Source organism: Sciurus carolinensis, chromosome 12, assembly GCF_902686445.1.
Source record: "Sciurus carolinensis chromosome 12, mSciCar1.2, whole genome shotgun sequence".
Lineage (NCBI taxonomy): Eukaryota > Metazoa > Chordata > Mammalia > Rodentia > Sciuridae > Sciurus > Sciurus carolinensis.
This window is the reverse complement of record NC_062224.1, coordinates 115,417,933-115,430,949: the sequence shown is the minus strand read 5'-3', so window position 1 is coordinate 115,430,949 and position 13,017 is coordinate 115,417,933. Positions and strand designations below refer to the sequence as shown.

Sequence of the window (13,017 nt, the reverse complement as noted above, 5' to 3'; positions counted from 1 at the left end):
CTCTTTCCTGTTATCTCTACCCTGTTTTTGCCTCATCTTCCTGTGTCTTGTGGCACTGGTGCCTGTGCCAATGTAGGTGCTTTGGCTACAGCCAAAGGTCCATACCTCTGCAGAGAGAAGAGTGCTGTTGATCATATTAAGAGGCCAGGGGAGTGGACTCGCATAGCTAAAGAAGAACTTCAGAGATAAGACCCCGTTTCCTCTTAAGGGAATAGAAATAGACTGACAGAAGAATTGGAGACACATCACCTGATTTCAGTTCTTATGATAAGTTAGATGTTATTTCATGGAGTAGGAAATTTATTTGTACCCTCATATGATTTTTCCCATGAAGTGTTATAAAATAAAACTGAAAATTTAAGCCACACTTTGTATTCATTCAGTTCTAAAACCATTTTCAGAGCTCTGTGAGATAACTTCTGGCTAGAGCACTTCTTGAAACAGTCTTGTGAATTTCTTGCCTGTTATTATATGCGGTGCTTGACTGACTTGTTCGCATTATGGAGCTGAGAGTTATCAGTTTAGATAAGGGGGTGTTGAAAACTGGCACTGTCCTAGATGTCTTTACTCCCAATACCACTAGAGCTTCTGCTAATGCAATAACATGTAGCTGGGTCAAATGTGACATGATCACCCATCGACTCTGAAGCAGAGCAGCTTACTTCCTGTTCGTCTACTGAGGCATTTGCTGCTTTAGTAAAGTTATATGTTACTTCCATTTTATGCATCTTTACATTCACTTGAGAGTAACATAAGTCTTGATTTTCTTTCTCAAATGTAAAAAAGTCTGTCACCATAGTGAAGTCTGGTATTGTCTGGATTCAGAACACTTTTGGTCATCTTTTCTTGAAACATTTATAATTATTATAATTTTGACGTGAGATTTTAAAGAGAATATTAAAGTTGTTTAAGATTATGTTGATATGATATTTCTTTGTCTTTCTTTAATCAGTGGTTTATTTGAGAAGGCAAATCTAATAGTGCATTTTGGTCAGTTAACCCTATATGTTCACAGAAAATCTATAGTTCAGACTTGTTCAGGTTTGAATCTTCTATATGTAAAATATTATAGTTGGTGTTATTAGGTCCAGTGCAAACAGACAAGACTCAGTCTTCAAGGGGTTAGCAGTCCACTAGAAGAAAAGACAGACACACAGGCACTTGAGTCTGGATAGGCTGTGGGGAGTGGTTGAAGAGCAGATAGGGAGGAATACCGTGTGGTGGTCAGTGGGTATTTCTTTGGCGAAAGTTGAGTATGCTGTTTGTGAACAAAGGGAGGGAAGAAAACCAACTGATAGAGGCAAGGCAGGGAAGAAAGGCTGTGATAAAGCAAGTGCAGAATGAGGGCTAACTTGAAAAAATGTGCACCTTTTCTCTACATAGGAAAGAAGAATGTATGACTGTTTGGTCTCCAGTGCCCAGTGTACCCTTGTACACCCAGTGGGAGGACTAACATTGATAAGATAGTGATCTTGTTCTCAGGAATTTATGTTATAGAGAAAGCATATTTGAAAATTTAGCAGAAATTGAGAAGTTTTTTTAAAAAATATATGTGAATCTTGAGAATCTACTGTAGGGAGAGACTATTTCTAACTCTGAGGGCCAGGGAAGGGTTTGGAGAAAGTGGAGCCTCCAGTGTGCCTTGCAGGTAGCATTTAATTAAGACGGTGATGGGCAGGATTTGGTCATCTGAAGAAGCGGCAGAGCACAGATGGGGAGGGACAGCTGCGTGCTCAGCACCTCTGATCCCTTCCGAGTGCTGCTCTTGTGCTGTGGTTTCCAGACCCTCCCTCGGTCGGCTGTCTTTAGAGCCAGTTACCATTCCAGCTCCTCCGACGACAGTGCAGCCGTTGCCGCTACCTCTAGCTTACTAGTCTGTAGTCTTACCAGTGGCTTATTAGACTTAGTTTTTATAATTAAGGAAGGTAAAAAGGACCTGTTTTTAAATATTAAATTTTTATATGATTTTTTTCTGATAATATTGTTTTTAAAATATGAAAACATTTTCTTGAAAAGCAGTGAACCTGTTAACTCGCTGCTGACTTTCTAGTCAGTTAACTCTAATTTTTTCCACCTGAATTATGATAGATACAAGATTCCTCTGTCCTGTCCTTTTTTATTTCGTCTTCTATCCAGATGTCCTCCCTCCCCCAATCCCTAGTCCGGAGATAATATCAAGATCTTTTGGCGAATGAAAAGGCCAAAGAAATTTATTAATGTAAACTAATGTAGATTTATGAAGTAGAATTATAAAAATACCATTCATGAGAAGTTCCTAGTAATCAGTAATGTTTTTCATGTGGGATTTCCTAATACCATGATTGGTATTAGGAAGTTAAATTCATAAAGAGAATGATCAGACATCATTTTCTCCAAGATGAAGAGAAAGGATCCTGAAGACCAGGGTCCCAGTAAATAAGCTTGCTGTTGTTCTTAATAATTTGATGCCTTGAACCAGCACTTTGGAAGTATTTCCAGATAAAATGCCAGCGTTTTCAGGAGAAACCTCAGAAAATCACCAGGGAACAGGCCTCAGATAAAAATCTCATCAAACCGGAGTGAAGCAATGGCAGATTTCAGATTCTGAAGGACTAGCCTCTCTTTAAACTTATGTTTACTTAGAAGCCATTTCTAACATTCTTGTTTATTTCATTATCATCAAAATCTTACTGTGTATTTCATAATTTACTGTGGATTTTATTCTGCTCTGGGTAGGATGATTCTGTATAAGCCTGAGAGTAGAAACTCCAATATGAATTTTTTTGGAATTCCTTCACGGTGAAGTTTTAAATAATGGGTAATTCCATGGCTCATTAACAGTGGCTAAAGCACTTCGAGAACCTCAAGAGCACAGTGAAGGGTCTGTCCATCTGTAGTGTCAGAACATGTATCAGAAAGGTAGACCTTCCTCTACAGTCTGAGTGATGTCAGTTACAGGTTCCTAAGAAGTTCTTGCCACTGCTTGTTAAGAACCTGGCCCTGGTCACCTGCCCACTGTTGCATGTGGTTGGTTGGTTGGTTGGTTGGTTTTTCAGAATAGAAGGAGAAGAGGGGAGCTGTAATTACTGAACCTGTAAGAATAGTAAAAAGTACCATCTGAAATAATGATCATACTTTTGTTAAATGAGAGAGTGAACAATTGATCCTATTGCCAGAGATAACCTAATAATAAATTTTGAATTTTAAAAGTAGTATCCATTTTTATTCATTACTACTTACTCTAAATGTGGAACACTAATGAGAGGATCAGTTTCTAAAAGGCTGCTTTCGGCACAAATTATCAAAGATTGTCTATAATTTTCTCCTTTCTCCCTTAGAGGGCAGCTGACTTTGGTGTCATGTCACTCTTTTCATAATTTTTTCCAACAGGAATAGAGGAATTTTTTTATATAAAAGGATTTTCCAGCCTGTTACACTTTACATCTTGCTTGAAGCAAAAAAAATGATACTCCTTTACTCGTTCAGTTGGATCCACTCCATAGCATCCTGGCCCAGAGCAACAGCAGTGGAAGTTGAGGGTCAAATTTAATGAGCCATTGGGGGAAGAGGAGACTGAGGGTGGGTAAGAAAAGGAAGAGGGAACGGGCCTAATCCAAAATGAATGCCTGTGCTTGGTGTGGATGAGCTGGATGTGGTGTGCTTCTCTGGGTAGAGACTGTCCAGGAGGAGCCGACTTGGCAGGGAGGCAGCACCCTTCAGTTCTAAAGGCAGGCTGCTCTTGTGGAGTCTTGTGGCTTTGCAGGTGATGGTGTGGGGAGGCAGGGATGTGTTCCTGAGAGAGCTGGGTTCCCGGGAGGCCTGGGGAAGAGCTCCCGCCTCACTGCCAGGGCTAGCAGACCAGAGGGAGCCGTGCACTGCCACTGGGCAGACCACCGGCTACAGTTGGCAATTTAGGCTTTAATTACATGGAATTAAATTAGCTCCTTAATCACACTGGTTAAGTTGTGTTTAGTGCCCGGTGGCCTTGTGTGGCCAGTGGCTGCCATGTTGGATACTAGGTACGTAGAACATTTCCATCATCACAGAAAGTTCTTTTGAGCAGTGCTTAGTAGAGTTAAGAAAGAATGACCAGAGATAAGAAGCGAACCAGACAGCGAGTTCATGAAGTCAGTGTTCTGTGAGATCAAGAAGTCAGGACATAGAGGGCTAAAAGTGAGACTCTTGGATTAGACAATGAGTAGTTACTGGGGCCCTTTTAAGTGATTGGGACAGAAATAGTGGTGGGTAGGTAAGCAAGCAAGAGTTGAAGAGGGATCGGTAAAGTAGGTACCTCCTGGCGAAAGCTCGGAGGGACTTGGCGCTTGCGGCTGGTGAAGAGCCCACACCCTGGAACCAGAGACTGCCTGTGCTCACACCCCAGCTGCTTTACCCACTCGTCCTGTGACCGCAGCAGTTTCTCTCTGTGCCGGTTTTCCTGCTATAAGATGGAGATAAATGATGATTACCTGTCTCATAGTATTGCTGGGAGGTGGAAACCAGAAGCCTGGAATCCATGTCTCCTCTTCCACTGTCTCCTGTGAGCCCGACGTTAGCTCTGCCTAGAGGTCAAGTACGTACTTGGTGTTCCTGTGAGCAAGGTCAAGCCTAGAGGTCAAGCGTGTACTTGGTGTTCCTGTGAGTGAGCATTGATTTGGACTTCTTGGTCGCAGGGTGAAACAGTGGAAGGACCCTTTGAGGGAGTGAGAGCAGGTGTGGATGGGAACTCTGGCTTCAATCTCTGCCCAGTTACTTCAATAGGAGTATTTCTGTGATTTTTGCTTTTATTATTTGTAAAGTAGGGAGTAGGCTAGTTCTTTTTGATAGTCCCTTCCACTTTCACCTCTTCCAAAATGTCCTATTACATCATCCAGTTTAGCCTGTCTTGTTTCAAGTGCAGCTGTTTATGGACTCTGCTCTGGCTGATTTGTTTATCTCTGCACTAATGTCACACCACCCTGACTATTACTGTCCTTAGTAAGTCTTGATCACATGATCATGCAGGTCCCTCCAGGTCTTGAAGAATGTCTTGGTCCTTTGCCCTTCTGTTTAAATCTTAGAGTCAGTCATCCCACTGTTCCAGAAAAGAAGAAGATGACTTGTCAAAATCTTGATATTAAGTTGCTGTGAATCCCTAAGTCAGTTTGGGGAGAAGTGACATATTTATAAGGTTGAGACTTCCAGTACTGAGCATTTCATTTCTCTTCTTTATCATGTCTAGGTAAAGTTTTATAATGTTTTGCTTATAGAACTTGCTGTACTTTAATATATTTATTCCCAGGACTCCATAAGTATTATACATAGAATCTTGAAGTTTTTTCATTTGGCCTATGCAAAGGCAGTTTTGCATTGGACTTCTGTGCTGCAGCCTTCTAAGACTTGGGCTCTAGTGACAGTGTTATTGTCCTTGGGATGCTCCACATGGAATCGGACCACCGAAGAGGAGTGGCTTTTCTTTTCTAGCCCCTGCTGCTTGTGCTGGCAAGGCCCACCATGCTGTGGCTGTGAAGGTGGTGGGCACCCTTAGCTCACTGACCTTAGAGACTCCATTTTGGCCATCACCTCTGAAGCATTTGTTTAATGCGTACTCTTCAGTATAAAGTTGAGAAAGTCTGTATTCCCATGCCTAGAGTTTTTAGTATGTATTAAATTCTATCTGAGCATCTTTTGTGTCCTTTGAGATGACAGCCACCTCTCACTCTCCCTCCCCCATTAGTGAACTTGGTGAATCCTATTCATTGTTTTTTTGTTTGTTTGTTTTTTTAAATCACAAGTCAACCTTGTATTCCTGGAATAAATCCACTTTAGACTTATTATCTTTCTAGATCAGGTTTGCTATTTCTGTTAAGGATTTTTCCATATGTGTTTATTAATTGAACTGGTTTGTATTATTTTTTCTTTTTTATACTTTTTCCTGGTTATGAAAATAACAAAGTTAGGCCAACCTCATTAAATGAGTTAGGAAGTGTTTCTTGTTTTGTTTTGTTCTCTAGAGAACTTTGTGAAACACTGGAATTATATGTTCCTTAAATTTTTGGAAGCCCACTTAGTCAAATTGTGTAATCTTTGTATTTTTGAGATTTTTTACCTATTGATTCAGTTTCTGTAAATGCTGTGGGACTCTGGATTTTCTATTTCTTCTTGAGTCAGTCTTGTTATGTTTTCCAGAGAGTTATCCATTTCTAAGTTTTTTAGATTTTTTTATTTTATTATTTTTTATTTTTTATTTTTTTGTCTTGTTTGTTTTTGAGACAGGGTCTCACTGAATTGCTTCGGGCCTTAGCCTCCTGAGTTGCTGGACCCACAGGAGCTTCTGGTTTCCACTGCAAAGTTCTGATTTTATTAGCATGAAGTGGTTATGTACTCCTTATCTTTTTATTATCTGTAGCATTTTATTGACCTTGTTTTAATCTCTAAATTGTTTACTCACTTTTTCTCATTTTCTTGTTTTATCTAAGCAGAAATTTGTGAGTTATATGATTCTTTTGAAAGAACCAAGTTGATGTTTTTCTGTCGTGTTTCCCCCTATTTCATTAATCATCTGTCTTGTATCATTGCTTCTCCTCTCTCGCCTTCAGACTGATTTCTCTCACAGGGCTTCGCACCACCTGACAGTGATGGAACCATCCATCCTTGTAGCTCCCGTCCTGCTCCTGAGACTCGAGTCTTCAAAGTTCTTTCTCTACTCTTCTAACTGGTCCTTCTCTGGCGCTTTGTCCTTTCGGCTACTAATATAGGTACCCTCATCTTCAGCCTACCTTTCTTTGTGCCTGTTCTTTGACAGACATTTTTGTTCTACTTATCTATTTATGTGTGGGTGAGCGCAGCACTGGGGATTGAACCCAGGGCCTCCCATGCCCGGTGAGCACCCGCTAGTAGCACCTCCATCCTTGCGCTCTTGATTTAACTATCACTTTGATGTGAGTGACTAGACAGAATCCAAGGACCTGGTCACTGTAACTTAACCCTTCCACTAACTAGCCATGACTCTTGAGCAGTTCACTCAAGCCTCCTTGAACTCTGAACATAAGCTCTCTGAGATTCGACTCAGTAGTATTGTTCTAGTGATGACCTTACAGAATTTTCACCTCTGGCCTGTCATTTCTAAATGCATTCTGAGCCATTTTTCTTAGGTGTTTATTGAATTTCTCAGCCTCCTCATGTCTTATATTAATCATATTACCTGATTCATCTTTTCCCCCAACAACTCAACTTCCTGGTTCCTTTCCCCAGGGTCCCTTCCCTCCCAAGCAGGCTACCCATGTGTGACTTGACTTCTACACTGTCTCCTCCCACCCCTCACACTCAATCCGTCTGGGGCAGGGTGGGGGGCATCTGTTCTCCTCCCCTTTGCTTTCAGTCCAGTTTTACAAGAATGATTTCTATGCAATCTGTTTTCTTCTACCCTTACCTTACAATGAAGCCTTAGCACTTTAGTAATAAAGAAATTGTCTGCCAGACCCAGTGATACGTCTGTAATCTCAGCTGCCCAGGAGGCTGAAGCAGGAAGATTGCGAGTTCCAGGCCAACCTCAGCAACTTGAGACCCTAAGCAACTTTGTGAGAACCTGTCTCAAAATATTTAAAAAGGGCTAGGACTAGGGATCTGGCTTAGTGGTTAAGTACCCCTAGGTTCAAATCCTGGTACAAAAAAAAGGAAAGAAATTATCTGCCTTTGCATCTGAGTCTCTATATTTGTCTCAGATATTGTCTTAGTGTCCTTTTTTTTTTTTTTTTTTTTTTGCAGTGCTGGGGATTTGAACCCAGGGCCTTGTGCTTGCGAGACAAGCACTCTACCAACTGAGCTATATCCTCAACCCCCCTTACTGTCCTTTTTTACCTTTGTACTTTGGAATACTGTCTTATATTCCTTAGGAGATGATCAGTTAGTTACAGACACAGAAGGGACACAGAAAAGGCTCAGGAAGACACAGTTCATTATACTCACAGGTCCCAGAGACAAGAGGCCCAGCACTCTATTCAAGCTCATGAGAGAAAACATCAAGATAGCCCAGAACCAGAAAACAGGGGGCAGGGAAGTTAGGACCACTGTCTTTATTGGGTTTCCCAGGGAGCAGGAAAAGCAGGGTGGGATGAATAATTGGGATCAGCTAGTTTGATGCAGCCTTTTGGTTTGGAGGGCTTCAAACTTAGGATTGTTCTCTGGTGACCTGGTACCTGGTCTAGGGTGACTGAGACAGAGAAATATTGCCTCCAGAGTTGGATGGGCAGACGTGACTCAGGACTAGTCAGTTTGGGCCCTTCACTCTCTCTCAGAATTGACTAAACGTAGGAGGACAGACTCTTCCTAGCTGAAAGGTTTTTGTAAGATGTTAGAACTTCCTAATGTGTAAAAAAAATGTTAGTTTACAGTACAGAGACCATACCTTCAGCCCATCCTGCCAGGGGGCAGAGCCTAGCACTTCAGTAGCATTGAGTGCTACTACTGTGATTAGCAGCAGCCCACTGAGACCCTTGGCCAGGGACACCAGCAACCAGTCTTCTGTTGTGTGGTGCTTCGTGACTTATAAGGAGCTTGTCATGGTTTTTATGGAAACTGGAAGGTGGACTCCATAATAGGGAAACAGTTGGTTCTGGAAGACTTCTCATTGATGTTACTCTCTCCAAGTGCTAGTGTGGTTTTCCTAATCTCATCTTTTAACCATGTTGGCTAATTTAGTATATATTTGAGCATATTTCTCCAAAGGTACAGCCTTTTTCCCCAGTTTTGCTGAGTTATGATTGACTAATAATCTAATGGCATACAATCTTAAAATCTTCTCATAGGTGATGATTTCCTGCACAGAGAGAAAAGCAGCAATTAATGACAAAACACACAACTTTAAAATATTAAAACTTCTGGATTTGGCTTGTAGAAGTACCTCTGATCACTTTAAATTTTATTTCATGCTAGATTCTAATTACTTGACATAATTATATACTCTTAAGTTCTTTAACTGTTTGTGTCTAGGTAGTCCTAAAGTTTCCTATTTGTGGGAGACTTTAGGAAAAAAAATCATAAGAAATGATCTCTGGGTTTTTAAGGAAGTGAAATATATATACATTCCTTTTGTGATTATCTCAAGGAGATCTCAAGTAGCTCTTCAGGGTCATGCAGTGTACCTAAGAAATTAGGATGTGCAATGGCAAAAACGAGCACTCTCACAGTGATACATCAGGTTCTGGCTGTCTGTTTTGCTGTCTGCCTGGGGTGGGGGACTCCCTGTCTGGGGGTGGGGAGGTGAGGCGTTAGAGTGGTGGGAATGTCCTTGTACAGAAGACTTCGGAGCTCCTGGGGTCGGTCATGCCTTATTCAGTACAAAGTAGTCTGGCTTTTTTTGAATAATAACTGGATATAGTAATCTCAAAACAATGTATTGTATTCCTGAGAAACTGTTTCTGGGTGTTAGGGTACAATGTCTTTCCATAAATCAGTCCTGTTCCAACATCACATCATAGCATTAACATAACATTTTGAAAAATATAATAAGAGCAGAGCCCTTGCTAATAGATGTGTATAGTTGGACCCTGGACGTAAGTCAGTGATTGGAGCATTTGCCTGGCATGCAGGAGGCCCTGGGTTGGATCCCTAACCCCGCCCCGCAGTGGGGCTGTGTGGAGCAGTCTGTACTTTGGGACTGGAGAAACCACTACAACTATTTTGTTTTCATTATGCTTACCAGATAAAGAATTGCATTTGCCATCAGATGGTCATTCTTTAAAGTGTTTAAATCAATAGTAAATCCTTGCTCTTACAGTCACAGTGATTTTCTTCTGTCCAAGCCCAAAATATCAAGGTATGATGAGAGTAGGAGAGAGGCTTGGTGCCTCTTTTGGAACTCTGTCTCTACCATTCTTTACAACAGTAGAATGATCTAGTGCTACATTATGGCTGTAATTCATTATTTACATTACATAGTTGTCTTGCAGTCCTATCTTTTGAAGAGAAATCATTTCACTGTATTTTCTTTCCTTTTTTTATTACTCCCTTCTCCTTGGAGGTATTTCAAAAGTGCTTATACAAAACAGGTTCCTCATTAACATTGGTAACTGAAGTCTGATGCTCCATTTGAATTTATTTCTTGGAGTAATTCTAATCATTTCGCTTGCTTTCCAGGCACACAAACCAATGGTCTGGACTTCCAGAAGCAGCCTGTGCCTGTCGGAGGAGCCATCTCAACAGCCCAGGCCCAGGCTTTCCTTGGACATCTCCATCAGGTAGAACGTTCTGCTCAACCATAAGTGAGAGTAAAAAATGAAGACTTGCAGTGCTAGGGCCTGGGGAGGTTATTTCAGAATGTAAGACTTTTAAAATTATGTAAACCCTAGTGCTAATCACATCTAATTATGGTTCTAGATGGTTAGCATGGATCTTACACCTTAGTTGACTACACAGCCATTGACCCCACAGCTGTTGGGGGGAAAAATTTATTGTTGAATGGAATGTCTGTAACAACCAGGTCACTGTACTTTCTGAGCGCCATGTGAGTTTGTGATGGCTTACTACCGCCTGTGGTTAGGGCTCTGGGCACAGTGCTCCTGTCCCTTCTTTGAAACAGCTTCAGACATTCTGATTAAGGCAACTACTCAGAGCCTTTTGCCTGACTGTAACCCCCAGCTTGAGGTTCAGAAAGACCTGCCTCAGCTTTAGTACCGACACCATAGGAATTTTTTTTTTTCAAGAGTCTAAAGCAGACCCTGCGTTCTCTTCATCTGTGTTTTAGCTATAACTGAAGGGGAAGAGAACACAAAACAAATATTGGTCAGCTAAGAGTTTTGGGGTATGGGAGCCAATTGAAAGTGGAAAGCCAGCAGGGAGGACAGTCGGGAGGTGTGTCATCAGAGCATCCCACCTCTTGATCTCTGTGCACAGTTGTCTATTAGAGCTACACTGTGCACACTTTAGTGGTCTCTCCCTCAAAACCTAGGATTAATTAATGCTCACAGTGTGTTTGCTAGTAGTGATGCCAGTGTGTGTGTGCTGCGTGGGGCAGCAGATCAGCGACAAGGCGTGAACCGTGAGCCTGCCAGGTCGTGTGTTCCAAGGTGAACCACGTGGTGGGTGTGTTCGTGCCGCTCTGCTCTTCTCCTCACAGCACGCTGTAGGACTTTCTAGAATGCAAAGAAGACTTTCTACTCGAAAACAGGTAGGATTCTGAAAAGCTACTCCAGAGCTTGTTATTTTTCCACAGATCCAGAGGAGTTGTAGACAGCAGACAGCTGCTTCTCTGGGGCCAAGACTTATCCACACTGTGCTCAGCCACATGGCTTTCTTTGCGCTGTGCCCCATCCCCACAGCCTCTGATATCCATGACAGAAATTCCAGAAGCAGTTCACAAGCTTTAAATGATATCCGTTGTAGTATGTTATTTTAATTGCTCTATTTTTTTACTAGTTTTCACTGCTAACTTCTTCCTGGCCTAATCTGTAAAATAAGCTTTGTCATAGCCATCTTTGTGTAGAAAAATCCTTGTATTCACAGGTCTGGCATTATCTGCAGTTTCAGACATCAGTGGAGGCAGTCTTGGAATGCGTTACCTGTGGATAAGGAGGGACAACTGTATCTGATTAAGTAGAGAAACTTTAAAAATATGAGACAGAGACTTCCATATACAACTTCTATAAAAAATGTTAACATGAATTAATATTTTAAATGAATTTAAGTATTTTTAAATATAATCTAAAAAATATTGTTATATTTCTTCTCAGAACATATTTAAACCTCCAACAAGTTCTCTGACTTTTTAGAGGGAGTCACATTTTTTATGAGTATAGTCAGTAATGTGGCACATAGAAAGCATCTTTTATTGGCTTCAATATGTGTCGGTCTGTATTAGCTTTCTGTACTGTGACAGAACTGAGAAAGATCAATTAATGAAGGAAAGATTTATTTTAGCTCATAATTTCACAAATTTGGTCCATGATTGCTTGGCCCCTTTGCTTTGTGCCTGCCATACAGCAGAGCATCATGGCAGGAAGTGTGTGGTGGAGCAAAGCCACTCACCTCGTGGTGACCAAGATGCAAAGAAGGAAGAGAAAGGAAGGAGCAGAGGTCCCCGTGTCCCCCTCAAGGGCATGCCCTCAGTGACCTCACTTCTTCCATTAGGTCCCAATAGTGCCATCAGCTGGGACCAAGCCTTTCAGTACATGATCCTTTGGGGGTACATGTAACATCCAAGCCATGACATGGTCCAGATGTACATATTTTACAGTCGCTGAAGGTACATAGATGGCATGAAGTCTTTTCCCCTGGGATCCAAATTCCAAGATGATTGTAAACCTTGAACCAGCCCTGGGACCTCCAAGGTCACAGACCCTCCAGTACCCCCAAGCAAAAGGATGGAAGCCAAAAAATGTCATTTGAAATGGTAAACTTTTAAGTTCCCCACCAAGACAGAGGCCCCTATGAGACGGTTCCCATCCCACCAGACTCGCGCTGTGTGGTGTTCCCCTCCACTTTTAGCCTACCCACTCTCTATTCCCAGCCTTGTGAGGATTTAAATGTGCATGCGTTCACACAAAGCAGGTTGTTTTAGGTCTGTCACCCCCTGAAGAGGGCCACCTTTTCCTTGTTTACCTGAATCCCCAGCATTTAACAAAGTCCCCAAAATATAGAATAGGTGTTAAGTAGTATTTATTGAATAAATGAATAGAGGAGTGAATGAAAATACAGAGGAAGAAATGATGAGCTCAGACTGTACGATCTAATGGGTTCATGGTGTAGGGAGTGATTTTTTTAGCTGAATCTGGAAAAATGTGAGAAACTAGCAAAATGGAGTGTTAAAGGGAAGCTTTTTTTTTTTTTTTTTTTTTTAATCTTTCTGTTTTGAAAACTTTCAGATCTACACAACTACAGTAGAACAGTATTTGTCTGAAGTCCCAGTGGTTGCTGCTTTACCATATTTACTTTATTGTTCTTTGTATTTGTGTGGGTATGTGTATGCACACTCAAAATGTGAATTTTTTTCTCTATCATTTGAAAGTAAATTGCAGACATTATGACCATTTTCTTATAAACACTTAAGCATGCTTTTCCTACAAA

General features: G+C 41.4%; 1 protein-coding gene across 5 annotated transcripts in view; it reads left to right on the top strand.

Moving 5' to 3' along the window:
• Pou2f1 (POU class 2 homeobox 1) overlaps nucleotides 1-13,017 on the top strand; it is a 170,340-nt gene that overhangs the window by 109,059 nt on the left and 48,264 nt on the right. For all 5 annotated transcript variants that reach the window (XM_047520076.1, XM_047520074.1, XM_047520075.1 and 2 more), the window contains one exon: nucleotides 10,093-10,193. In XM_047520076.1, coding sequence (XP_047376032.1) covers nucleotides 10,093-10,193 — 101 coding nt within the window. The remainder of the gene's footprint in view (nucleotides 1-10,092; nucleotides 10,194-13,017) is intronic.